The sequence below is a fragment of the Theropithecus gelada genome, chromosome 20, assembly GCF_003255815.1.
Source record: "Theropithecus gelada isolate Dixy chromosome 20, Tgel_1.0, whole genome shotgun sequence".
NCBI lineage: Eukaryota > Metazoa > Chordata > Mammalia > Primates > Cercopithecidae > Theropithecus > Theropithecus gelada.
Window position 1 is genome coordinate 68187833 of NC_037688.1, and position 25860 is coordinate 68213692.

The 25860-nt window shown below is 40.4% G+C and overlaps 1 protein-coding gene across 2 annotated transcripts in view; it reads left to right on the forward strand.

Moving 5' to 3' along the window:
- The window catches only part of PARN (poly(A)-specific ribonuclease), a 199006-nt gene that overhangs the window by 147989 nt on the left and 25157 nt on the right, over positions 1-25860 (forward strand). For both annotated transcript variants that reach the window (XM_025370878.1, XM_025370879.1), the window contains one exon: positions 2313-2502. In XM_025370878.1, coding sequence (XP_025226663.1) covers positions 2313-2502 — 190 coding nt within the window. The remainder of the gene's footprint in view (positions 1-2312; positions 2503-25860) is intronic.

Here is a 25860-nt window from a genome sequence, read left to right on the forward strand (position 1 = left end):
GGGCATGACATTCCAGAAACCTTTGTTGCACTAAGTTTTAGTGAAATCTGGCCTAGTTGAAGATTAAAATGTGTCAGGTGCCGGATGTGGGACATCTGCCTCTCATACAGTTGTCTTTCCCTCTGTTTTAAGGTCCCTGGTAAACTGGATTCCCTTGTCCAGTGCCGACGTGTCCAAAGCCTGCATGCTCGTCACCAGCACTGTATTCTGCTCTGCATTCAGCCACATCATTTTTATTGAGAACTATTCCATATGCAGGGGTTTTCTAGGTGCAGGTAGACAGATTCTGTTTCTGACATCATGGCACTTTGCAGCTACCAGGTACAAGGCAGCCCTGAACAGTGTGGCCAGGCTCTTATGGTCTCACTGCCAGTGTGGGTAATAGTTGTTGGCAGTGATAGTGGGCTAGGAATGCATATGCCCAAACTGGAAGCCAGAAGTAACAAATGGGCACCAAGAGGCCATCATTGGTCCTCACTCCCATGCTGCCATCGTGATCTATCCACAGCAGCCTCAGAAGAGGGGGCAACATGGGATCAGAACACAACTGACCTGGCCTTAGTCTGAAGCATTAACACCAAGGGGGGATTAAGCCCCAGCTTTCAAGTACCCCTGCCAGCCAGAGCGCATTATGGAGAATTAGCAGTCTTTTAAGGCGGAAGGAGCAGAGGCATGTCCTAAGTATTGTGCAGCTGTCTTAAATTTGCAGAGTACATGGGAGCTAAGCTATGAGGATGCAAAGGCATAAGAATGATGTACTTTGGAAACTCCCGGGGAAGGACAGGAGGGGGCGAGGGATAAAAGACTGTACATTGGGTGCAGTGTACACTGCTCAGATGACAGGTGCACCAAAACTCAGAAATCACCACTGAAGAACTTTTCCATGCAACCACATACCACCTCTTCCCCTAAAACTACTGAAATAAGATAAATAAAATACAAAAAAAAAATGCATATGTAGTATAATTCCAGTTATAGGTCGCTCAAGAGAAGGCAAAATTAAGCCCTGATGATAGCAGTGGTGACAGCAAAGTTATCAAATTGAGGAAGATAATGCCGTAATTGTGCTACACATCTGAGGTGCCTTTGTCCAGTGAAGGAGGGGTGGGAGGTTGTCTAAAAACAGGCATGAGGGTGAGGGGGATGTTCTTTATCTTAATTCGCTTGATGGACGACACGTGGGTGTACAAATTTGTTTAAAACTCATTGTAACAAAACAGGTAATAAAGCCTGATAGTTTAAAAAAAAAAAAAACAAAAACAAATTAAATAACAAAATGAAAATAATAAAGCACTTCCAAAAAAATTTTTTTGCGGAGTCCAGAGTAAGGTGCAGAGTGATAAGGAGGACCCTGGGCCGGGCACGGTGGCTCACGCCTGTAATCCCAGCACTTTGGGAGGCCGAGGTGGGTGGATCACGAGGTCAGGAGATCGAGACCATCCTGGCTAACATGGTGAAACCCCGTCTCTACTAAAAATACAAAAAATTAGCCAGGCGTGGTGACGGGTGCCTGTAGTCCCAGCTACTTGGGAGGCTGAGGCAGGAGAATGGCGTGAACCCGGGAGGCGGAGCTTGCAGTGAGCTGAGATCACGCCACAGCCTGGGCGACAGAGCGAGACTCCGTCTCAAAAAAAAAAAAACAAAAAAAACACACAAAAGAAGGACCCTGGTATTAGGGTTTGGGGAACCTGGTTTTGCATCTTATCCCTGCCACTTACCCAGGGGTGGTCTGCAGCAAACCCCTGACCTCTGTGACCCTGCTTTCTCACATGTGAAAACATTTCCTCTCTTACAAGTGTACTATGAAGATTAGATATAATGCATGTAAAACACTGCACACAGACTTACAGATCTTCAGTGTATGACACAGTAATCACCACCACTGGCAATACTGTTTTTTGTTGTCATTTTATTTTAGGAAAATAGTGAGGGTTTACAGTTTTTCCTTAGTGTTTTGTTTATTTTCATTTTGTTACTCTGAAAATGAATAATATCCAAATAGTAATGTTGACTGCAAATATTTTGAAAATTAGTATTTTACTTACATCATTATGGTTCTTTACAGTTTATAAAGTACTTTCACACTGAAAAGGAGATTGGGGAGCAATGACTTTTTTTTCCAGATGAGAAAACTGAGACTTGAAGAGTTTACAGGGTGTACCCAAGGTCATTTGTCTTCCAGGTGGCAGAACCAGGGGTCAGACCTCAGGCCTGATGGGACTCCTTTGACCACCTTAGGCCACATTTCAAAAGTGGTATCTTTGGGGCTAGGCCAGACTTTAGTAAGCATTTTTTTTTTCTTTTCCTTGTAGCTGTCAATACCAGCAAATATGCAGAAAGCTATCGGATCCAAACCTATGCTGAATATATGGGGAAAAAACAGGAAGAGAAGCAGATCAAAAGAAAGTGGACTGAAGATGGCTGGAAGGAGGCTGACAGCAAACGGTTAAACCCCCAGTGCATACCCTACGCCCTGCAGAATCACTATTACCGCAACAATAGGTAAGGGCTCTCAGCTGTTCATTTAAAAGGCCAGAGTTCTAGCAATTTCTTGTTGCTTCTTATAGAATTGTAAGTACTAAATCTGACTTTTGAGAAAGATGGCGTTTCTAACTGTTCACATCATTTCAGAAATGACTACGACCTGAATTCCCTGTATTTTAGAGACTGCTTTATAGACCACCGCTATTTTGGTTAACCCTCACAAAACCTCTTTGAGGTAGACAGGATTTTTTTTTTTTTTTTTGAGACAGGATCTCTTTCTGTTGCCCAGGCTGGAGTGCAGTGGCACAATCACAGCTCACTGCAGCTTCGACCTCCTGGGCTCAAGTGATCCTCCAACCTCAACCTGAGTAGCCGGGACTACAGGTACGCACCACCACGCCTGACTAATTTTTGATATTTTGTAGAGATGAGGTGTCACTATATTGCCCAGGCTGGTCTCAAATTCCTGGATGCAAGTGATGCTCTCACCTCGGCCTCCCAAAGTGCTATGATTACAGGTGTGAACCACTGTGCCTGGCCCAGGATATGTCTTATTCCCATTTTAGGGATGAGGAGATGGAGGCTCTGTGTCTTCTTCAGTAGTTCTGTGAGAGAACCAGGATTAGAACGGAACTCATGTGTGTCTCATCCCTTGCTCTTCTCAGTAGAACTGCCTCTGCCTGATCTCCTGAGCTTTCAGATCCTATGGATACTGAACCATGTGCCTACTGTAGAAAGAATGCTTGACTCACACTTCCTTTTACCACCCATAATACTCCCTGTAGGAGATAAATGCTGGCAACATTTGGTATCTTTGTGAAACTACAAAACACATATAGAAAATGGGAAAAATGTATACATATATATGTTCATTATAGAAAATTGTGAAGGCCGGGCGCAGTGGCTCAAGCCTGTAATCCCAGCACTTTGGGAGGCCGAGACGGGCGAATCACTAGGTCAGGAGATCGAGACCATCCTGGCGAACACGGTGAAACCCCTTCTCTACTAAAAAAAATACAAAAAACTAGCCGGGCGAGGTGGTGGGCGCTTGTAGTCCCAGCTACTCGGGAGGCTGAGGCAGGAGAATGGCGTAAACTCGGGAGGCGGAGCTTACAGTGAGCTGAGATCCGGCCACTGCACTCCAGCCTGGGCAACAGAGCCAGACTCCGTCTCAAAAAAAAAAGAAAACTGTGAAGTTTAGAACAATGTGAATTTACAAGAGAAAAAAATGAACCATAATCCCAACACCCAGAAGCAATCACTGTTAATATTTCAGATTGCCCTCCATACTTTAAAAATGGTGTTTTAGAGATTAAAGAAATTGAGGTATGATTAAGATAAAATAAAATGCAGAGATTGTAAATGTTTAGTTCAAAGAGTTTTAACAGTTGTATGCAGTCATATAACCTCCAAGCAAAGCGAGATACATAACATTTCTATTTCCCTTGAATTTCCTTATGTCCGTTTTCAAACAATCCCAAATTCCCACTACAATTCCCATGACCCTAAGCAACCATTTTTAAATTTTTACCACTGTAAGATTAGTTTCACCTATTCTTGGAATTTATAAAAAATAGAATCGTTTGGCATTGTGTTTAACTTTTTTGCTTAATATATTTTTAAAATTCATCCTTGATATTGCGTCTCAGTAGTTTTTTTAAATCGTTGAGTAGTATTTAATTATGTAAATGTGCAACATTTATTTTACCCCCATTCTCTTGATGGTGGACGTTTGAATTGTTTCTCGTTTGGGGCTATTATCAGTAAGGCTGCTGTGAATGTTTCAGTAAGAGAATTTTTTTTGTCTGCATATGTAGGAGTAGAATTATTGATTTTTTTTTTTTTTTTTTTTTTTTTGAGACGGAGTCTCGCTCTGTCGCCCAGGCTGGAGTGCAGTGGCGCGATCCTGGCTCACTGCAAGTTCCGCCGCTTCCCGGGTTCAAGCCATTCTCCTGCCTCAGCCTCCCTAGAAGCTGGGACTATAGGCGCCCGCCACCACACCCGGCTAATTTTTTTGTATTTTTAGTAGAGACGGGGTTTCACCGTGTTCGCCAGGATGGTCTTGATCTCCTGACCTCGTGATCCGCCTGCCTCGGCCTCCCAAAGTGCTGGGATTACAGGCTTGAGCCACCGCGCCCGGCCTGAATTATTGATTTTTAGGATAAGTATGTGTTAAACTTTATTAAGAGCAAAGAAACAGCTCTCCAAAGTGGATATAGCATTTTATAGTATGAGTTTGATATGCCATTTTATTGTGTGAATTTTATTTACTCCACATCCTTGTCAGCATTTCATGCTGTTAATCTTTTATAATTTTATTTATTTATTTATTTTTTGAGACAGGTCTTGCTCTTTTTCCCAGGCTGGAGTGCAGTAGCGCGATCTTGGCTCACTGCAACCTCCTTCCTGGGATCAAGCGATTCACAGGCCTCTGCTTCCCGAGAAGCTGCGACTACAGATGCGCACCACCTCACCCAGCTAATTTTTGTATTTTTAGTAGAGATGGTGTTTTGCCACGTTGACCAGGCTGGTCTCGAACTCCTGACCTCAAGTGATCCACCTGCCTCGGCCTCCCAGAGTGTTGGGATTACAGGTGTGAGCCACTGCACCTGACTGTCAATCTTTTAACTTTAGTCATCTTAGAGGGAATGAAACAGTATTGCATTGTGGTTTTAATTTGCATTTCTCTCATGCTAATGATGTTGACTACCATTTAATGTTCTTGTTGACCATTGAGGTGGCTTTTTAAGTCTCTTGCCCTTTTTAAAATTGGGTTGTCTTTTTGCTATTAACTTATAGTTCTTGTATATAGTCCAGATACATAGCCTTTGTCAGATGTTTGTGCTGCATGTGTATTTTTTTGATTCTGTGGTTTACCTATTCATTTCTTTGTGATGTTTTTAAATGAGCACATATTTCTGATTTGTTCTTCTTTCCTTTTGAGACAGTCTTGCTTTGTTGTCTAGGCTGGAGTACAGTGGTGCAATCTCAGCTCACTGCCACCTCTGCCTGTCAGGCTCAAGTGATTCTCGTGCCTCAACTTCCGGAGTAGATTACAGATGTGCGCCACCACACCTGGGTAATTTTTGTATTTTTAGTAGAAACAGGGTTTCACCATGTTGCCCAGGCTGGTCTTGAACTCCTGGCCCCAAGTGATCCGGCAGCCTCGGCCTCCCAAAGTGCTGGGATCACAGGTGTGAACCACCACACCCAGCCAGATATCTTTTATTTTCATAAAGTCCTATTTATTAAGTTTCTCCTTTTATTGTTAGTGGATTCTCCCCCCCTCCCCCCCCAAATATTTGCCTACCCTAAGGTTGCAGTGATTGTCTCTTCTTTTTGTTTTTTTGGTAGAAGGTTTGTAATTTTACCTTTTACTTTTAGGTCATGACCCATTTCAAATTAATCGTGTATGTGGAGTGAGATATGGAGATCAGGGTTTATTTTTTCCCATATGACTGTCTGGTTGTTCCAACAACATTTTAACAATTTGTTTAAAAGAGTTTTCTTCCTTTATTGGTTTAACTCACTCAGCCACCCAAATAGCTGGGGACTACAGCTACTTGCCACCACTCCTGGCTAATTAAAAAAATTTTTTTTGTAGAGACAGAGTCTCACTGTGTTTCCCAAGCTGATCTTAAACTCCTGGGTTCAAGTGAACCTCCCGCCTTGACCTCTTAAAGCGTTAGTATTATAGGTGTGAGCCACCAGGCCTGGCCTGGCCTGGAATTGTTTCTTAAATGTCATTTTCAAACTGTTTGCTGCTTTTGTATAGAAATATAATTCATTGTTGCTGGGCACAGTGGCTCACACCTGTAATCCCAAAACTTTGGGAGGCCGAGGCGGATGGATCCCCTGAGGTCAGGAATTCAAGACCAGCCTGGCCAAACACTGTCTCTACTTAAAATAAAAGAATTAGCCAGCTGTGGTGGCAGGTGACTATAATCCCAGCTACTCGGGAGGCTGAGGGCAGGAGAATCACTTGAACCTGGGAGGTGGAGGTTGCAGTGAGCCAAGATAGTGCCATTGCACTCCAGCCTGGGGGACAAGAGCAAGACTTCATCTCAAAAAAAAAAGAAATATAATTCATTGTTATATATTGACTTCATGTCTTGCAACCTTTTTAAATTCAGTTATTTGTTCTAATAGGATTTTTAAAAATATTCCATAAGGTTTTCTATGTGCACAATTACGTTGTATGCTGTTCACAAGTTTTACATCTTTTCTAGTCTTTATGTCTTTTATTTATTTTTCTTGCCTTATTGCACTGAGTAGCACCTTTAGCATATGGTTAAATAGAAATAGAGAGAGTGGATATCCCTGCCTTGTTTCCAGTATTAGGGAGGAGAAGTTCAATGTTTCCCCATTAAGTAAGATTTTAGGTTGTTCATACACATTCTTTTTCAGATTGAGGAAGTTGCTTTCCATTTCTAGTATGTTAAGAAATCATTCAACATAACAAGTGGATATTGAATCTTTTCAGGTGCTCTTTCTGTATCTTTAAAAATTGTCTTATGGGTTTTGTCTTTTATTTATTTATTTTTAATATTTCTGAGACAGGGTCTGTTGCCCAGGCTAGAGTGCTGTGGCATAATCATAGCTCACGGCAGCCTTGAACTCCTGGGCTCAAGGGATCATCCCACCTCAGCCTCCTGAGTAGTTGAAACTACGGGTGTACACCACCACACTTGGCTAATTTTTTTATTTTTGTAGAGACAAGAGTCTCAGTATGTTACTCAGACTGGTTTTGGACCCTTTGGCCTCAAGAGATCCTCCCACCTCCCAGAGTGCTGGTATTAGGTAGCTGTGCACCTGGCCATCCTTTATTTTGTTAATATTTTAAATTATACTAATTGATACTTGAATGTTTAATCAGATTTATATGCCTGAAAGAAATCCCACTTGGCTGTAAAGTGTTATCCTTTTAATATGTTATTGGATTTGATTGCTGATATTGTGTTAAATATTTTTTGCATCTCTGTTCATGAGGAATATTAAACTGTAATTTTCTTTTCTTTTCTTTTTTTGAGATGGAGTCTCACTCTGTCGTCAGGCTGGAGTGTGCAGTGGCGCAATCTCGGCTCACTGCAACCTCCGACTCCCTGGTTCAAGTGATTTTCCTGCCTCAGCCTCCCGAGTAACTGGGATTACAGGCACACACCACCATGCCCAGCTAAATTTTTTTGTATTTTTAGTAGAGACGAAGTTTCACCATGTTGGCCAGGACGGTCTCGAACTCCTGACCTCGTGATCCACCTGCCTTGGCCTCCCAAAGTGCTGGGATTACAGGTGTGAGCCACTGCGCCCAGCCTGTAATTTTCTATTTTTGTCAAGTTTTGGTATCAGGGTTATGTTGATCTCATAATAATAATAACAACTATTATAATAGTTGTTATTATTATTATTTTTTGTTTGTTTGTTTGTTTGTTTAGACAAAGTCTTGCTCTGTTGCCAGGTTGGAGTGTAGTGGTGCAATCTCGGCTCACTGCAACCTCCAACTCCCTGGTTCAGGAGATTCTCCTGCCTCAGCCTGCCGAGTAGCTGGGATTACAGGCATGTGCCATCACACCCAGCTAATTTTTTGCATTTTTAGTAGAGACCGGGTTTCGCTGTGTTGGCCAGGCTGGTCTCGAACTTCTGACCTCAAATGATCCACCTGCTTTGATCTCCCAAAGTGCTGGGATTACAGGTATGAGCCACCACACCTTGCCTATTTTCTTATACTTAGTGTTTGCGTCGTATATTTTTGTTCAGTCTTTACGGTAACTGGTTTGTCTTTATAATGAAAGTGTGTTTCTTATAAATTGCATATAGCTGGCTCTTGCTCCTGACAATCTCTGCCATTTATATTGAACTAATGTTGAGGACAGATCTGCCTCTCATCTTGTGGTTTGTTTCCTGTTTGTCCTGTTTCTTCTGTGTCCCTCTGTTCCTCTTATTCTACTGCCTTTTGGTTGAATTATGTATTATTTAGTATTTGCTGATATTTTATCATCCCGTTTTATCTTCTCTATTGACTTTTTGCTTAAACCGCTTTGTGTTGTTTTTTAAAGTCATTGTTCCAGATTGGTGGTTGGTAAACTACAGCTCTCAAACCAAATCTGGCCCATGTGGCTCACATGTTTTTATAAGGTTCTGTTGGAACACAGCCTTGCCCATTCATTTATTTTTATTTTATTTAAATAATTTTTTCATAGAGATGGGGTCTCGCTATGTTACCTGGTCTGGTCTTGAACTCCTTGGTTCTAGTGATCCTCCCACCTCCGCCTCTCAAAGTGCTGGGCTTACAGGCACAAGCCACTGTGCCCAGCCACCCATTCATTTACATATTGCCTGTGGCTGCTTTTGAGTTACAGTGGCAAAGTTGGGTAGTTATGACAGAGACCTATGGCCCCCAAAACTCAAAATGTTTACTCTGTTTAAAGTAAAATGTTTAAAGCCTTTAGAGAAAAGTTGACCCTTGCTGTGGAATTATACTGTCCAAGACGGTAGCCATTAACCACATGGCTATTGAGTACTTGAAATGTTGCTAGTCCAAAATGAGATGGGTTGTGAATATAACTACGCACCAAATTTTTTTTTTTTTGAGACAGAGACTACACACCAGATTTTGAAGAATGTAAACTATTAATCATTGTTTACATGCAGATTACATGTTGAAATGATAATATTTTTGATATATGAGGTTGAAATATTAAATTAATTCGACTTCGTTTTCGTTTTTAAATGGTAGATATTTGAACATTTTTAATTATATACCTGGTTACATTACATTTCTATTGGCCAAGCACTACTCTAAGATTACAATATGCATCTTTCAAGTATCACAGTCTTTTATTTTTATTTTCTCTTTTTGTTTTTGACAGTTTGTCTTCAAGCAAAAAATGTACTACTTCATGAACAGTGTGAGACTCTTAACAGTATATTTCCAATTACTCCCTTCCCCAATCCTTTGCGATCTTTTATCTTATATTTTACTTCTACATATTGTATAAACCCCATGGATACATTAGTGCTTTTATTCATTTTCTTTCTTTTTCTTTAAACAGTTATTAGTCTCTTAAATAAAATAGGGATTAAAGTATGGGGGAAATGGCATAGATATAAATTTAAAAATTCAGGCATCCATAATTAGAAAGGTACAGTTAAGATTCGGAGGGCAGCATTATGTTTGAGAGGAAGACAGGCACTGCTCTGTGACTCACTTCTATTTGCTTTAGAGAATTGACTCTGAGCCTTTAGCAGAGCTGGTCACAGCAGTCAAGCTTCTACGCATGGCCGTTAGCAGTGCTGCTAGAGATGAGCATCCATTTCTTTTGCTGTTTGCACTGGTATTGTAGCAGTGTGCTTCTTTTCTTTCCTGTAATAGATTCAGTGTCCAGAATATTCAAGCATTTTATAGTTAACAACTGGAAAAAAAAAGAGGGCTTGGGTTCTGGAGAAACTGGACTGAACATCAGTTTGCTGTGAGAGGGAGGAAGATTTGGTTTGGTGGTGTGGGATCTGAAGAAATACAGGGTAGCATAGTGTTTGGAGAATACTCCTCTACAGTCGATGCTGAAACATGTAAGATCTCACTAATAGGTACTCAGTCCCCATAAGCCAGCACCAGCACTCACAATATTCCTGAAAGATAGGTGCTATTACTATTCCCATTTTATTAATACTATAATGTTCTCTAATTAAAGGGAATGATTTTTTAGAGCCACTTTGCACTGATAGAGATTTTAATCAGTCATGCCCTTTGGTTACTTGCTCTTTGGTTTATCTCAACTGATGGGAAAATCCCACTGGCTGGTCTCTTCCCTCTAACCTTTCCTTTCTTTGAGACTAAATTTCAGCCTTCCTTGAAAATTGAGTAGCTCTTGGAATTCCTGCTAGGTAGGAAAGGCTAATGCATATATCAAAGCTATGGTTTTTGGATTCCATATGGTTTTCATCTGCAGCTAGTGGTTTCTGAAAGTAACTGAATATATGTATTACATTAGAAAGTGAGGAAAAAGCCCTTTAGGAAGGAGAATTCTGATTCACCGGACCATATTCCAGGACCCATTGCCTTGTCAAAGTGCTTACACGTTTATTCATCAATGGGCCTGTGGAGCAAGTGTTTTCTCCCTTCCTACTGAAAAATGCCTTAAAGACAACAGAAGCCGTAGGGCGAGTGGACAGGGAACTGACTTATCAGGCAACCAGAAGCCAAGGGTTCCAGCTTAGGCTCTGCCACCACCTAGCACCTCGGAAAAGACTCTTCGTTCTCTCTTCCCTTCAGTAAATACCCATGAAGAGCCCAGCGTGTGCCTCTGTTTTCTCATTTTAAATGAGGCATTTTGGTGGAAAGAATGCTGAAGTCCCTTCTGGCTCTTAAATTCCAAATGCTTTTATACTGTGCGCAGTGTGTAGGGCATGACGTGGAAATTGATAAAAACTTGTGAGACCCTTTGATTCTCTCAAATAGCAAATAGCAGTCTCTTCTAAACCTGAGGATTAGAGTTTTGAAAATCCTTATAGTGGAATTTTTAGTTTAGGAACATACAGTAAATCAGTGTCACAGGTGAACCTATGAAAGCTCTTTATGACACTACAATAATAAAGACATGTCAAATAAAAAGATCATTGGCTGAGCACAGTGGCGCATGCCTGTAATCCCAGCACTTTGGGAGGTCGCGGCTGGAGGATTGCTTGAGTTCAGAAGCTCGAGACCAGCCTGGGCAACATGACAAGACCCCATCTCTAAAAAAAAAAAAAAAAAAATTAGCCAGACATGGTGGCCCATGCCTATAGTCCCAGCTACTCAGGAGGCTGAGGTGGTACAACAATTTGAGCTCAGGAAGTCGAGGCTACAGTGAGCCATGATCCCACCACTGCACTCCAGCCTGGGTGACAGAACGAGATTCAGAAAAGAAAAGAAAAAATCATTGACCCTTTTAGTGGAGACCGCCCTCTAAATTTCCACCTATCATTTATATACTAGACATTTTTAGAAGGTCCTTCTCATGGTTTCAACAAAATGGTTGGAAACTACTAGCACTGTGGCAGAAGAATGTGTAGTCAGCCCGTTTTGCCCTCTGTGTCTTGGCCCTGTGCTTAGACATTCATCACTTTGAGTGGCTGCCTCTCACCTTGAGACCCACAACCGTCCACTGCTGTTTCAAAATGTGTGTCTACAGCGCAAGCAGTGGCGCCTTTGACCCTGGTGGCAGCTGGCTCTCTCACTGCAGTCCAGGAAGCTCTGTGTTGGCTCTTCCTTGGTGCTTCTTTCTTGCCCTGGGCCTCTTGGGACACCTCCAGTCTGCTCTAACTGTCTCTTCTGCCCCTAGTCTTGCCTTTTTCTGGGGAAATTTCCTGTTGTTTAGCTTTTGTTTGCTCGAGGTTCTATAGCCAAGGAGCAGAATTTACATCTCTATCTTTATCTTAACCAAATTACATTTTTACAATTTGCTTATCCCTTGGGATAGAGCCTTAGCTTCTGGAAAGGACTGTAGATTTACCTAGTCCAGCCACCTCAGCAAAATCTCTCTTATATATGGGCAGAGTAAATGTTGGCAAATTCAATGTAGATCTTATAAGTTAAGTATATTTTAGCAGAGAAAATGTTTCCCATGACACCTTTGAAACCACCGAAGTGATAAATGCACATAATTTTTAAAAATTCATGTAGTACAGTAGAGTGTAAAATGAAGGAGGAAAATCTTCACTCCTCACTCTCAGTTCCTCTTCCCAGTGGCAGCTCCTGTTATATTCTTTCAGTGGTTTCTATTATTCCTTTAAATAATACGTCCATTTCTTGACTTACCAACTTTGAACAATATATCCTGATTACTGCTATAAAAGATTTGGAATTTAGGATGTATATTCTGCCTTCTTTCTGCCCTCTTCTCACTTTGGTTAGTTATTATTTATAATATTTACTACTTTTTGTATCCATACTTTTGTGCCTTCTTATAAGTTGATCCTAAGAGACGAAAACCAGGATACAGCATGTATAATATTATGGTTGTATAAATGTTATCCTCTGTAGAGAAAAAAAGTTACATAAATGGGACATAGAGAAGAAAGTGTATTCCTATGTCATTGAAACTTTGCTGCCCAGAAGAATCTTTCAGCCATCCCAGCGGTTTTTGTGTGGACTTTTTTGAGGGAGTAATTTTCTTAAATGTTATATTGTTTTGCATGTATAATGTTGCTGGATGTAGAATTCTAGATCCCAAAACTGTTTCCTCTCAGAACTTTAAATACATTGCTCTTATTACTAGAATCATTGATATGCTTTGGGCAGGTGCCATGTTTTTTGTGCCTTCATGTTCTAGCAGCAAATTGAGAGCTCTTCCTGCTGACCCGCCACCACCTTTCCCTCCTCCTTGCCAGTTTTGGCTAGGTCTAGTTGTCTTTTAAAGGGCTATGCTAATTTCAGACTGGAAAAGTGGTAGAGACCTTTTACACCTGTTCTAAATTATTTTTTTAATAAGTGAGGAAGAATTTCCACCACCCCCACTCGTTCCTCCCTCTGAATTCAGCTACTTTGCACCTTACCAGCTGTGCAATTGTAAGAAAGGAGATCAGCCTATTCTCAAGGGAGTATTTTAAGAAATTCAAGTAAATATTCAGCATAAAACTAGAGTCTGGTTAATGTAAAATGCAGAATTTTAAAGTGTGCAGTTACTAATAAAATAGAATGATTAACTAGGAAAATTGATTTTACCATGTAATGTACATAAAGACATAAAACTTGGTTTTTAATAAAGATGTGGTATAGCTCTAACAGATGCCCCCTCTGGCATATCTGTCTAGTTGGGTGTCCAGGAAAGATGAATGAATGTAGTTTGTCTCCTTCCTTTGACATCTCTTGTACCAGTAGATCAGGACACGATTGCTTTCTTTGAGATTGCTTTCTTTGAGAGTTCAACAGGATTCCTGAGAGTAGCATCATATAAAAGAGATGTGGACAACTTGGATAAGCAAAATGTGGCATATGCTTACAGTGGAATATTAATCGGCCTTAAAAAGGAAGGAGATTCTAATACATGCTTCAGTTTGCTTCAAGCAAATTGTAAAAATGTGATTTGGTTAAGATAAAGATATAGATGTAAATTCTGCTCCTTAGCTATAGAATCACCTTGAAGACATTATGCAAAATGAAATAAGCCCATCACAAAAAGACAAAACACCAGATGATTCCACTTATATGAGGTTCCTAGAGTAAGTCAGATTCATAGAGACAGAAAGGAGAGTGGTGATTGCCCCCGGCTGAGGAGAGGTGGGAATGGCAAGTTGTTTAATATGATTCAGTACTGGAGATTGGTTGCCCAGCATTGTGAGTGGACATAACGCTGCAGAACTGTATGCTTAAAATGGTTAAGACACTAAATTTTATGTGTACTTTACCGCAGTTTTAAAAAATTTTAAGGGATTCAGACAATTTGGAATACTATTTTTATAGTAGAATTTTACATGAAACCTTTCTTTTGATGGTTGAGAATGGAGAGAATGCTGATGAGACACCTAAAATACTTTAAAAATGTAAATAGAGAATTATGAATTATTGATAATTCATGAGTGAATTATCATGTAATATGAGTTACCACATTTGAGTTCATAATTTTCAGTTGCTTTTCTGTTTTATGCTTTATTTATGAAAATGCTTTTTAGATCTGGCCTTTCTCCTCTCACCTGTTGTATGGGCTGTAACACATCTGGCAAATGGATGGATTGATTTTTAGATGAAGGTCTGCTTTGATTTTTTTTTTTTTAAAAACTAGCCGGGTTTGAGACGGAGTCTCGCTCTGTCGCCCAGGCTGGAGTGCAGTGGCCGGATCTCAGCTCACTGCAAGCTCTGCCTCCCGGGTTCACGCATTCTCCGGCCTCAGCCTCCCGAGTAGCTGGGACTACAGGCGCCCGCCACCTCGCCCGGCTAGTTTTTTTTTTTGTATTTCTTAATAGAGACGGGGTTTCACCGTGTTAGCCAGGATGGTCTCGATCTCCTGACCTCGTGATCCGCCCGTCTCGGCCTCCCAAAGTGCTGGGATTACAGGCTTGAGCCACCGCGCCCGGCCGGCGAAGGTCTGCTTTAATCGAGCTAGAGTGTAAAGTGTCAGCTCTGTAGACTTTGACAAAAGCACAGCTGTGGAAGCAGAACAATTGTTTTTATTAAAAATTATCTATATTGGCTGGGCATGGTAGCTCATACCTGTAATTCTAGCACTTTGGGAAGATGAGATGGGAGGTTTGCTTAAGGACAGCTTAAAGACCAGCCTGGGCAACATAGCAAGATCCCATCTCTTAACAACAACAACGACCAAAAAAAAAATCAAAAAATTAGTTAGGTATGGTGGCTCATGTCTGTAATCCCATGTACTCAGGAGGCTGAGGTGGGAGGATTGCTTATGCTAAGGAGTTTGAGGCAGTAGTGAGCCATGATCATGCTATGGCAACAGAGCAAGACCCCACCTCAAAAAATTTATCTATATGTATTATTAAAACATAATTCAAACTCAGCCAGGCCAGATGGCTCATGCCTGTAATCCCAGCCAGCCCTTTGGAACGCCAAGATGGGCAGATCACTTGAGCTCAGGAGTTCAAGACCAGCCTGGGTAACATGGTGAAACCCTGTCTCTACAAAACATACAAAACTTAGCCGGGTGCGGTAGTGTGCCCCTGTAGTCCCAACTGTGACGGGAGGCTGAGGTGGGAGAATTACTTGAGCTGAGGAAGTCGAGGCTGCAGTGAGCTGAGATTGTAACATTGCACTCTGGCCGAGAGTGACTGAGTGAGACCCTGTCTCAAAAATAATAATAATAATAGTAATAATGATAATACAAACTCTAAGATTTCTATAGTTTTTTTAAATGTGTAATTATTTCATTAAAGTTTAGGAGATTTTAGCAATGACTTAGCTTTCTTTAAATTTGAAAACATAGAAAGGTTTGTCAGTGTCTCCAATAAAATTCGGCATTTCCATTTAAAAGCTCTTGTATGCAGAAATTTGGAATTCAGCACTGAAAGCCTGCTTTCACCTCACACATTAAAGCAGTGTGTCATCTCAGGATTTTATTTTAAATAACATGAAGCTAAGTTTAACATCACCTTACACTTATATGACCTTTGTTGTGTTAGAACGCGTTCATGTTTCATAATAGCAGTAATATTTGAAAATTAATGGTTTCTTTCGATACCTTCATGTTATTTATTTGATTAACCATAATTAAAAGTCTCATTATCATCTATGTTTCTAACATTGTGTTATATTATTGAGTACTTATCTTCATGTAATAGTATAATTTTTTGTGATAGTGTAAGCTGCTAATAATTGAAACAAATTGCCCTCAGCATACTTAGATGTTAGGGAGGTGAAATACTGTTTTTTCCATGTCTTTAACTAAATGCAAAACAGATTTTCTGTTTGAGTTGCCCAAATCATGTGCATTTAGGATTAGTCCTGTATAGTTTATAGTGGTGTTAGCGGAAATAAAGCATTAAATGTATAAATCCTGTATTTTAATTGCCAGATATAGAAATCCTTAACATTTTCCTCGTAGTTCTTTTTTTTTTTTTTTTGACACTTTATGCTTATTAAAAATTCTGCTGGTACATCGTAAGTCAGCAGAAACTGCAGCATGTTTGTGTTTATTTCGGGGAGGTTGGTGGAAGAATGAAAAATGACTGCTGTGGCCCAAAACCAAGTTTGTCCTTGTACTGGTAGGTGGTTCCATGTTTAAATACGATCTCCAGATTTGAGGGGCCTCCTTTTTGGCCATTCAAGAATCTCTGAAGCAAAGATTTTTCATTTCATTCAGCTTGCTGATAGTGCAGAAGCCAAAGGTTTGCAAAGCGAGAATATTCTAGAATCTCCCTTTTGTGCCTCTTTTTCCCAAATGCAAAAGGACTCAAATCTGTGATGGGTATGTGGGTGTTTACTATAGTTTTGTTTGTTTGTTTGTTTTGATGGAGTTTTGCTTTTGTTGCCAGGCTGCAGTGCAGTGGTGTGATCTTGGCCCACTGCAACCTCCGCCTCCTGGTGTGATCTTGGCTCGCTGCAACCTCCACCTCCCGGGTTCAGGCGATTCTCCTGCCTCAGCCTCCCAAGTAGCTAGGATTACAGACATGTGCCAGCACAGCTGGCTAATTTTGTATTTTTAGTAGAGTCTGGGTTTCACCGTATTGACCAGGCTGGTCTTGAATTCCTGACCTCAGATGACCCACGCACCTCGACCCCTCTCCCAAAGTGCTGGGATTACAGGCGTGAGCCAGTGTGCCAGACCCGTTTTTTTTAGGTTGTTGTTTATATGTGTGTGTTTCTTTGTGTTTTGTTTGTTTGTTTGTTTTAGTATTTCAAAGGTTTCATTTTTATTTATATTATTTATTTATTTATTTATTTATTTTGTGGTGGGGTCTGGCTGTATTTCCCCAGCTGGTCTCCTATTCCTGGGCTCAAGCTATCCTCCCACCTCAGCCTCCCAAGTAGCTAGGATTGCAGGCACACATCACTGTGCCTGTACTGTACAGTTCTTTAAACTTTTCTATATATTTGAAGTTTTCATAATAAAATGTTGGGGAGAAGTAGAACTGTGAAACTAGAAACCTGTGTACACTTCCGATAGAGTAGGGCAGTTGAGGTAGTTCTCGGTGATCCACAGGTTCCGAACAGACACCTGTATTAGATAATGCCCACGTAGCTGATGGCTTACCTGCTCATCAGCAAAGCTGCTGGAACACTTTCCTCCTTGCCTGCCCAGCATTGGGGACCATCCTGTACAAGCTGTTCTTACTCCTTGTGCCTCCTTACGGCTCTTCCTTCTCTCTTTCTCTCCTCCTTTTCTGATGTTTTTTATTCGTCTTCTCTCTGAAGACCCATATCGGTGTCTTCTCCAAAAACATGGACCGACTGTCCACCTTTCCCACCATAGGAAAGGAAGGTGACAGAGAAGCCACTGACATTTACTGAGTCTCTCATGTGCCAGGCACCATAACATGCACTTTTCTGTTTTTGTTTCTTAATCTTCACAGTAACCCATTTTTTAGTTGAGGAACTTGCTCAGAGTCATAAAACAAATAAATAAATTCAAGCCCTCATCTCTCTCTTCCCAAATCCCATTCATGCTCTTTCCAAAATGCCTGCTTCCTCCTAAGATATCCATTTATGATCCTTCCCTGCCACTAGAAAAGGCTTGTGAGATGCCTCCTGTGCCACCCAGAGTCCTTGGGAATTCTTTGCCTTTGGGACTGTTGTAAGAAGTAAAAAGATAAAGTCAGGGATTGTCACGTATTCTTCTTAGTGTTCCCGCACCTAACAAGTAATGACTTGTGGCCACCTGGAAAAACGTTTAAATAAATGAACGAACAGGAGATCCTCTACCACACTTGGAACATGTCTTCCTACTCACTGTCCTGCTCAGAAGGCCATGCAGGCTGTTTTGTTTCTTTTAACAGTACAAAGTCACGCTAGGAATGCTTTTCATTGCTTTGCTTACAGTAAGGCAGAGAGGAATGACATTCTTTTCATAATTGCTCCATAATCTACCTTATTTGTATTGCCTTACCTATTGTTCAGACTGAAAGAGCCACCTGAAGGTAGGAGTATGTACATGCCTTGGAATATTAGATCTGAAGATTTTTCATGCCATTTTTAGGGGAAAATAAAAAGGTTATCAATATCATGCAATGCCGCAGAAATCAGTATTCACACCACTATTTTCTGAGTATTACATCATGTCATCTATTTGATAAAGAGAATTGGGGAATTCTTGTGAATGACCATGTGGTACATTGGTTCATCATCTTAAATTAATGACTCTGAATTCTTGGCAGATTAGTTCCTAGTTTGCTATAATTGTAAATTAACCCCGGAAGAGTCATCACAAACTAAATCAAGAGGCAAGAAGCATGTGGTTTCTTGATGTTACAACTTTTGGTAGGTGATTCTTTGTTCTGAGGGGGGCTGAAATGACATTCTCCATGTGATGAGAAGCCTCTCAGGTGGGCCCCCCATTTCTTCTCCTTCTGGTAATGCCATCATACCCTGTTCCTTCATCACATCAAATTGTTAGTGCTAATGATGCCTTCATTTGGAATTTGCGTAAAAATCTGACATGAATGTCCATTTAGGATTGCTAAGTTAATGACATAATGAAACTATGAGAATTTAGAATAGACTTCTCCACATGATTGATGGCTTTCTCTTATTTCTGGTCATTTACCTGCAGGGGGCATCAGAAAAAGGGGGGTGCACAAGCAGAGAGGAGAAAGGAGTGGGTGGATCCTTCCAGGCACCTACCTCTTTTTTTTGGTCATTATTTGTGAAGGAGCAGTTTACTTCCAAATTTGACCCTGCCCAGATGCCATTAGGGGGTTTTCTTTTCTTCTCAAGTTAGAGTTAGTGGGTTTATAGGAAAACCAGAAGGAACCAAAAATGACAGTTTCCAAATAAATGGAACATCTTCAGAAACACACAGGATTAAGATTTAAACTTTGTTGTTTAGGTAACTGGCTTTGAATGTTTTCTTTTGTGTCATTTCTATCTGCAAATGTTAATGATTGTGGAATACAGTAATACCACAGTAACTCAGATGGATGGAGGTGAAGATAGATGGGAGGACATTTTTGAAGAAATGGAATGTATTATTTTAAGGAATGGGTAGGTAGTATCTGTAACTGTGTAAGCAAAAATGTTACCTGATAAACATGGACTGGTGGAGCCAGAAGGGACTTGGAGGTGATCTGGTCCATCCTCTGTCACGTTACAATTTTACAGAAGAGGACTGGAGGCTCAGAGAAGCTGTCATATTCAAGGTCATAAAACCAATTCGTAACAGAGCTGAGTTGTGTATACCCTTTAAAGACAAGTCATGATTTACCATTGCAGTAGTGATTTTTCACATATTGAGTGAATCTTTGTGAAGCCCTTGACATTTAAAAAGAAAAAAGTATTTTCAGTGAAAGATGCAAACATTGTCTTTAAAAGCCAAATAGTACAAAGAAAAGTTTATAATAAAAAGCAGCAGTCCTCTGCTACCCTCATCCTGTCCCTCAGAGACAACCACTTTCAATTCTTTCTTTTGATATTTATTTTCTCAATGTACTTACTGCTGCTGCTTCATTTTTTTTTTTTTTTAAACTTTTAGGTTCTGGAGTACATGTGCAGATTTGTTATATAGGTAAACTCATGTCACAGAAGTTTGTTGTACAGATTATTTCATCATCTAGGTACTAAGCCTGGTATCCAGTAGTTATTTTTTCTGATCCTCCTCCCACCCTCTACCCTTAAGTAGGCCCTAGCGCCTATCATTCCTCGCTTTGTGTCCGTTTTAGGGGAACAAAGTGCCTACTTATAAGTGAGAACATGCAGTATTTAATTTTCTGTTTCTGTGTGAGCTTGCTAAGGATAATGGCCTTCAGCTCCATCCATACTTCTTGATTTTTCTGTTTATCTTTTGACTTACAAATAGGATAGGTCAGGATTCAGCTCTGTTGCTCTCACCCACTCCAGGTTGCCTTCCTTTCCCCACCCTCAACCTTCCTCCAACTTTGTTCTCTTTGGTCTTCTTTTTCATAGTTATTTTGGCTGTTCTGTCCTTTGTATTTCCCTATGAACTTCAGTATCAGCTTATAAATTTATATAAAAGCATCTGGTAAAATTTTGATTGGGTTTGAATTAGGATATATAGTATTTTCTTTTAACCTATTATAGTCTTCCTTCAAGTTATATCAATTCACATATAGCATAAGAACCTTACAGTAGTATACTTAAATTTCCCAGCTCCCAACCTTTGTGCTATTAGTGTCCTTTACATTTATATGTTATTAACAGCATGCAACATTGTTACATTTCTTATTTAGTCAGTGATTTTCTGAAAGAATTAAGTAATAAAAAATCTTAATGCTGGGTGCAGTGACTCACACCTGTAATCCCAGCACTTTGGGAGAGTGGGAAGATCACTTGAGCCCAGAGTTTGAGATCAGCCTGGGCAACATGGAAAGACTATCTCTACAGAAAGCCAAAAAATTAGCCAAGCTTGGTGGCACCTGAGCTTGGTGTCACATGCCCGTAGTCCCTGCTACTCGGGAAGCTGAGGCAGGCGGATCCCTTGAGCCCAGGAGGTTGAAGCTGCAGTGAGCTATGTTCACACCACTGCACTCCAGCCTACATGACAGAGCGAGATCCTATCTCATTAAAAAAAGAAAAAAGAAGAAAGAAAAAAGGGAAGAAAGAAAGAAAAAAGAAGCTTATCTATTTATACATGTAAATATTTCCTCATTCCTTTGTGTAGTTCTATACGTATTTCCATCTGTTACCATTTTCCTTTTGCCTGAAAGAGTCAACCATGTCTTATGTCAAAGACCTGCTGGTGATGAACTCTTTCAGCTTTTTTGTTTTGTTTTGTTTTGTTTTGTTTATTTAGAGATGAGGTTTCACTATGTTGTTCAGACTGGTCTCCAATTCCTGGGCTCAAGTGATCCTGCCTCAGCCTCCCAAGTTCTTTTGTATGTATAAAAATGTCTTTATCTCTTTTTTTTTTTTTTTTTTGAGACAGAATCTTCCTCTGTTGCCCAGGCTGGAGTGCAGTGGCACAACCTCAGCTCACTGCAACCTCTGCCTCCTGGGTTCAAGCAATTCCCCTGCCTCAACCTCTGAGTAGCTGCAATTACAGGTGTGCACCACCACACCTGGCTAATTTTTGTATTTTTTAGGAGAGATGGGGTTTTGCCATGTTGGCCAGACTGGTCTTGAACTGCTTACCTCAGGTGATCTGCCTGCTTCAGCCTCCCAAAATGCTGGGATTACAGGCGTGAACCACCGCACCTGGCCTCACCTTCATTTTTGAAAGATATTTTTGCTGGGTATAGAATTCTAAATGGACGGGTTTTTTTCTTTCATTCTTTTAAGATACTGCCCAACTTTCTTCTTACTTGCATTGTTTCTCAGCAAAAATCTGTTGTCATCCACATTTTTGTTTCTCTGTATGTAACACAACTTTTTCTGTAGCTACTTTTTACAATTTTTTCTTTATCATGAGTTTTGAGTAATTTGATTATGATGTGCCCTGGTAATGTTTTCTTCAAGTTTCTTATCGGCTTGGGATTTTTTGAGCTTCTTGGATTTCTGGATTTATAGCTTTCATCAAGTTTGGACATGGCAGGCTAGGTGCAGTGGCTCATGCCTGTAATCCCAGCACTTTAGGAGGCTGGGACGGGTGGATCTCTTTTACCCAAGAGTTCACAACCAGCCTAGGCAGTATGGCAAAACCCTGTCTCTTCAAAAAAAAATACACACACAAAAAATTAGCTGGACATGGTGGCACATGCCAGTAGTCCCAGCTACTAGGGAGGCTGAAGGGGGAGGATCACGTGAGCCTGGGAAGGTCAAGGCTGCGGTGAGCTGTGATTGTGTCACAGCACTCCAGCCTGGGTGACAGAGTGAGACCTTGTCCCCCCCCAAAAAGAAAAGTTTGGATATTTTTCAACCATTATTTTGAAAGATTTTTTTTCTTTTTCTTGCTCTCATTTTGTCTTTTAGGGACTCCAATTACTTATGTATATTGAGGTGCTTGAAGTTGTCCTCTAGGTCACAGATGCTCTTTTTAATTTTTAAAATTCTTTTTCTCTGTGTTTTATTTTGGATAGTTACTATTGCCGGGCCTGTATCTCAGACATTGTACTTTTCATTTCTAGAAGTTCTGTTTGGTTTGTAGCTTACCATTTTAAACATATGGAATGCAGTTATAAATACCCTTCAGTGTCCTACTCTGTTAATTCTAACATCTGTATCAGTTCCACATCACTTTCAGTTGATTGATTACTGTTATTGTGGGTTGTGTTTTTCTGCCTTTTTGCATACCTGATAGTCTTTGTTATTTTACTTTTTTTTTTAAGCCATCTCCTACAGGAAGGAAACCTAGTAGTCTTTAATAAGATGCCATATATTATAAATTTTGCCTTGTGGTGTGCTAGATATTTTTGTATTCCTATAAATGTTCTTGAACTTTGTTCAAGGATGTCATTGAGACATTTGGAATCAGTTTGATTCTTTCAGGTCTTACTTTTGTAGTTTGGTGGGTCTGGAGCAGTGTTCATTGCCTAAGACCTTCCAAAATAGTCTCCCCAATGCTGTGATATATGTTTTCCCAAGTTAGCTGGTGGGAACAGGTGTTGTTCTCAGCCCTGTGTGAGTACCATATATTGTTCCCTTGAATCCTTTCGGATGGTTCTTTCCCCAGCCCTGGGGAATTGCTCACCCATTATGTGCTGATCAGTCCTCTGCTGATCATCAAGGATTTCCTTTGCAGGTATCCAGGGTTCTCTAACCAGTAAACTGGAGCAGTCATTGGGTTCACCTCATTAGTTTCCTGTCTTTCGGGGATCACTGTGCTTCCTTGCCCAATGTCCAGTGCCTTCAGAACCATTGTTTCATATATTTTGTCTGATTCTTTTGGTTGTTTTAGGTGGGTGGGTAAATCCAGTCCCTGTTTCTCCATCTTGGCTGGAATGGAAGTTGCTCCATTGTCTTTGTGTCTTTGCATTCAAACATGCTATCCAGAAATCTAATGTCAGTTTTATTCAAGATCCTTTCTATATAGCCTCTTTTTTCTTTTCTTCTTCTTCCTTTCTCTCTCTCTGTCTCTCTCTCTCTCACACTCTCTCTCTCTCTCTCTCTCTCTCGGCCTTTCTGGAATTTTTGAGAATATTCTTTTTTCTCTCCCAGTGTTTTGAAATTCCACAGTAATGGGCCTTGAAAGTGTTATGCTGGGTACTCCCTGTGGGCTGTTACAGGCTGGAGACTTGTGACTTGTGACTTGTGTCTTTTATTTTGGAGGAAGTGTATTGTTTTATTTCCTTGACAGTTTTTTTTTTTTTTCTTTCATTTCTCTCTTCTTTCTTTCTGGAACTCCCATGGTTAAAGTCAGGTTTCCTGGATTTATCCTCTAATGTTTTTGTCTTTGTTTGTTCCATTCTATTGTCTTTCATCTTTTTGTTCATTTCTTGGACATTTCCCTGACTTTCCCCCTTCAATACTTTCATTGGATTTTTTTTCTTTCAACTCCTATTTTAATTTCTAAGAATTCTTGTCTTCACAATATTCCTTTGAAAGAATGCACATGGCTCTTCTTTCTTGGATGTAGAATTATCTTTTATGTCCATAAGGACATTAATTTTTCAAGTAATTCTCTGTGCATGGTTCTGATATGCATGGATTTCAGTCACCAGGTTAGTTAAATAACACCAGTCACCCAATAATATGATTCCAATTTCAGTGACTATGATATATTAACTGTGAGTAATTGAATAAAGTACAAACTTCACTACTAGCTCTTCAGTCCACTTATCCCTGTGTAGAAAATAGATGCACATCCTGATCTGTCACCAATCAGGTCACTTCTTTCAGAGTCTGTGTGTCTGCACATTCATTATTCTATTCACTCAGACAGCAAAACATGTCATTATGTTGTCTCCTTGTTTCTCAGTGATAAACCCAGGCAACATTCTTTTCAAATGGATAATCAAAAGAGGGAATTGATCAACCAAGATGAAAGTGTGACAAGGAACCAATAAGTGATAATGTTGGAAGTAAAATTCAAATCAAAACAAGTAGAATTATAAAGAAGAATTAGCTGACCATGGGAATGTTGACACTGCTGCCATTTGAGTTACTATAAATCTGCAGCCAGAGGAACTTAACGAAGGCAACTTATCAGCATAAATGAGGAAAGTGGTTGTGACAAACAGGATGAAGATGTCCCAGAGGAAGTAACGCCAGCACAAAATTTCACATTAAAGGAGCTCGCAGAGATACTTCACTACATTGAAAGCGCAAAGGATAACCCATTGGAAGCTGATTCAAACTTACAAAGGAGTACAACAGTTCACCCAGGCATAGAAGAAACACTCACTCCGTATCATAAGTTATATGGCAAGAAGAAGGCACACACTGTTTAAACTACTCTGAATAAGGCTTTTTGTTTTTAACAAAAGCTCATACTTTATTCACATTTCCTTGGTTTTTACCTAATGTCCTTTTACTGTTTTAGTTTCAGGATCTCATCTAGGATACCACATTATATTTGGCCATCGTATCTTCATAGGCTCCTTTAGACCACGACGGTTTCTCTGACTCTCCTTGTTTTTGATTACCTTGACAGTTTCAGGACAAAATTGGTCAGCTAATCTATGGAATATCCTTCAACTTGAGTTTGTCTGTTATTTTTCTAGTGGTTTGAGTAAGGTTGTGGGTTTTGGATGGAAGACCCATGATGAAGTGCCATCCTCATCACTTCATATCAGGGAACATGCTGTCAATATGATTTCTCACTTGTGATGTTAACCTTCATCACCTGGGTTGAGGTGGTGTTTGTCAGATCTCTCCACATGAAGTTACTGTTCTCCCTCTTTCCACACTTTGCTCTTTGAAAGGAAGTCACTGTACACTGCCCAAGCCTAAGTGGTGGGGAGTTGTGTTCCACCTCCTTGGGGGAGGAGTGTCGAATTCTTCTGAACAAGAGATTTGTCTCTTATTTATTGTTCAGTCATTGATCTATATCATTATATGGACATAAGTTTTATACAAATAAATAAAACACTTTAATTCCCAGTGGTTTCTGGTGTTTTAAATTGCAGTGTACTAAGTGTTATGGCTTTACTTTTTGTTTGTTTGTTTCTCTGTTTTTAATGTTTTGACAAAAATTTCTAAAGGTCACAGAAAAATCCATTTTTCTCTGATCTAAAGGTGAGTGGAGAACACCTTTGATTCAAACTTACAAAAGAGTACGAGTGTAGAATACTCACCTTTCAGTGGTCCAGATGTTTTTATGATCCTGTACTACGTGCAAAGCAAGGACTGGCTATAGTTTGTAAAGTTTCCTTCAGCTCCCTACTCTGTGCTTGTTTCCTCAGAGTTCTTTATTTCTGTCTGTATAGTGGTCTGTTTTGGTTTTTGTCTGTCATGTGGGAAGCTTTATTTAAATATTTGACTGTTCTTGGCCATCCATTATTATTACTTTTTATTTTTTTTTGAGACGGAGTCTTGCTCTGTTGGCAGGCTGGAGTGCACTGCCTCCTGGATTGAAGCAATTCTCCTGCCTCAGCTCCCGAGTAGTTGGGATTACAGGTGTGCGCCACCACGCCCGGCTAAATTTTGTATTTTTAGTAGAGACAGGGTTTCACTATGTTGGGTAGGATGGTCTCGATCTCTTGACCTCGTGATCCGCCCGTCTCGGCCTCCCAAAGTGCTGTGATTACAGGCGTGAGCCACCGCACCCGGCCATCCATTAGTTTTTAAGAATGAACTAAAAATTGTCGGCCAGGCACGGTGGCTCACGCCTGTAATGCCAGCACTTTGGGAGGCTGAGGCAGGTGGATCACGAGGTCAGGAGATCGAGACCATGCTGGCCA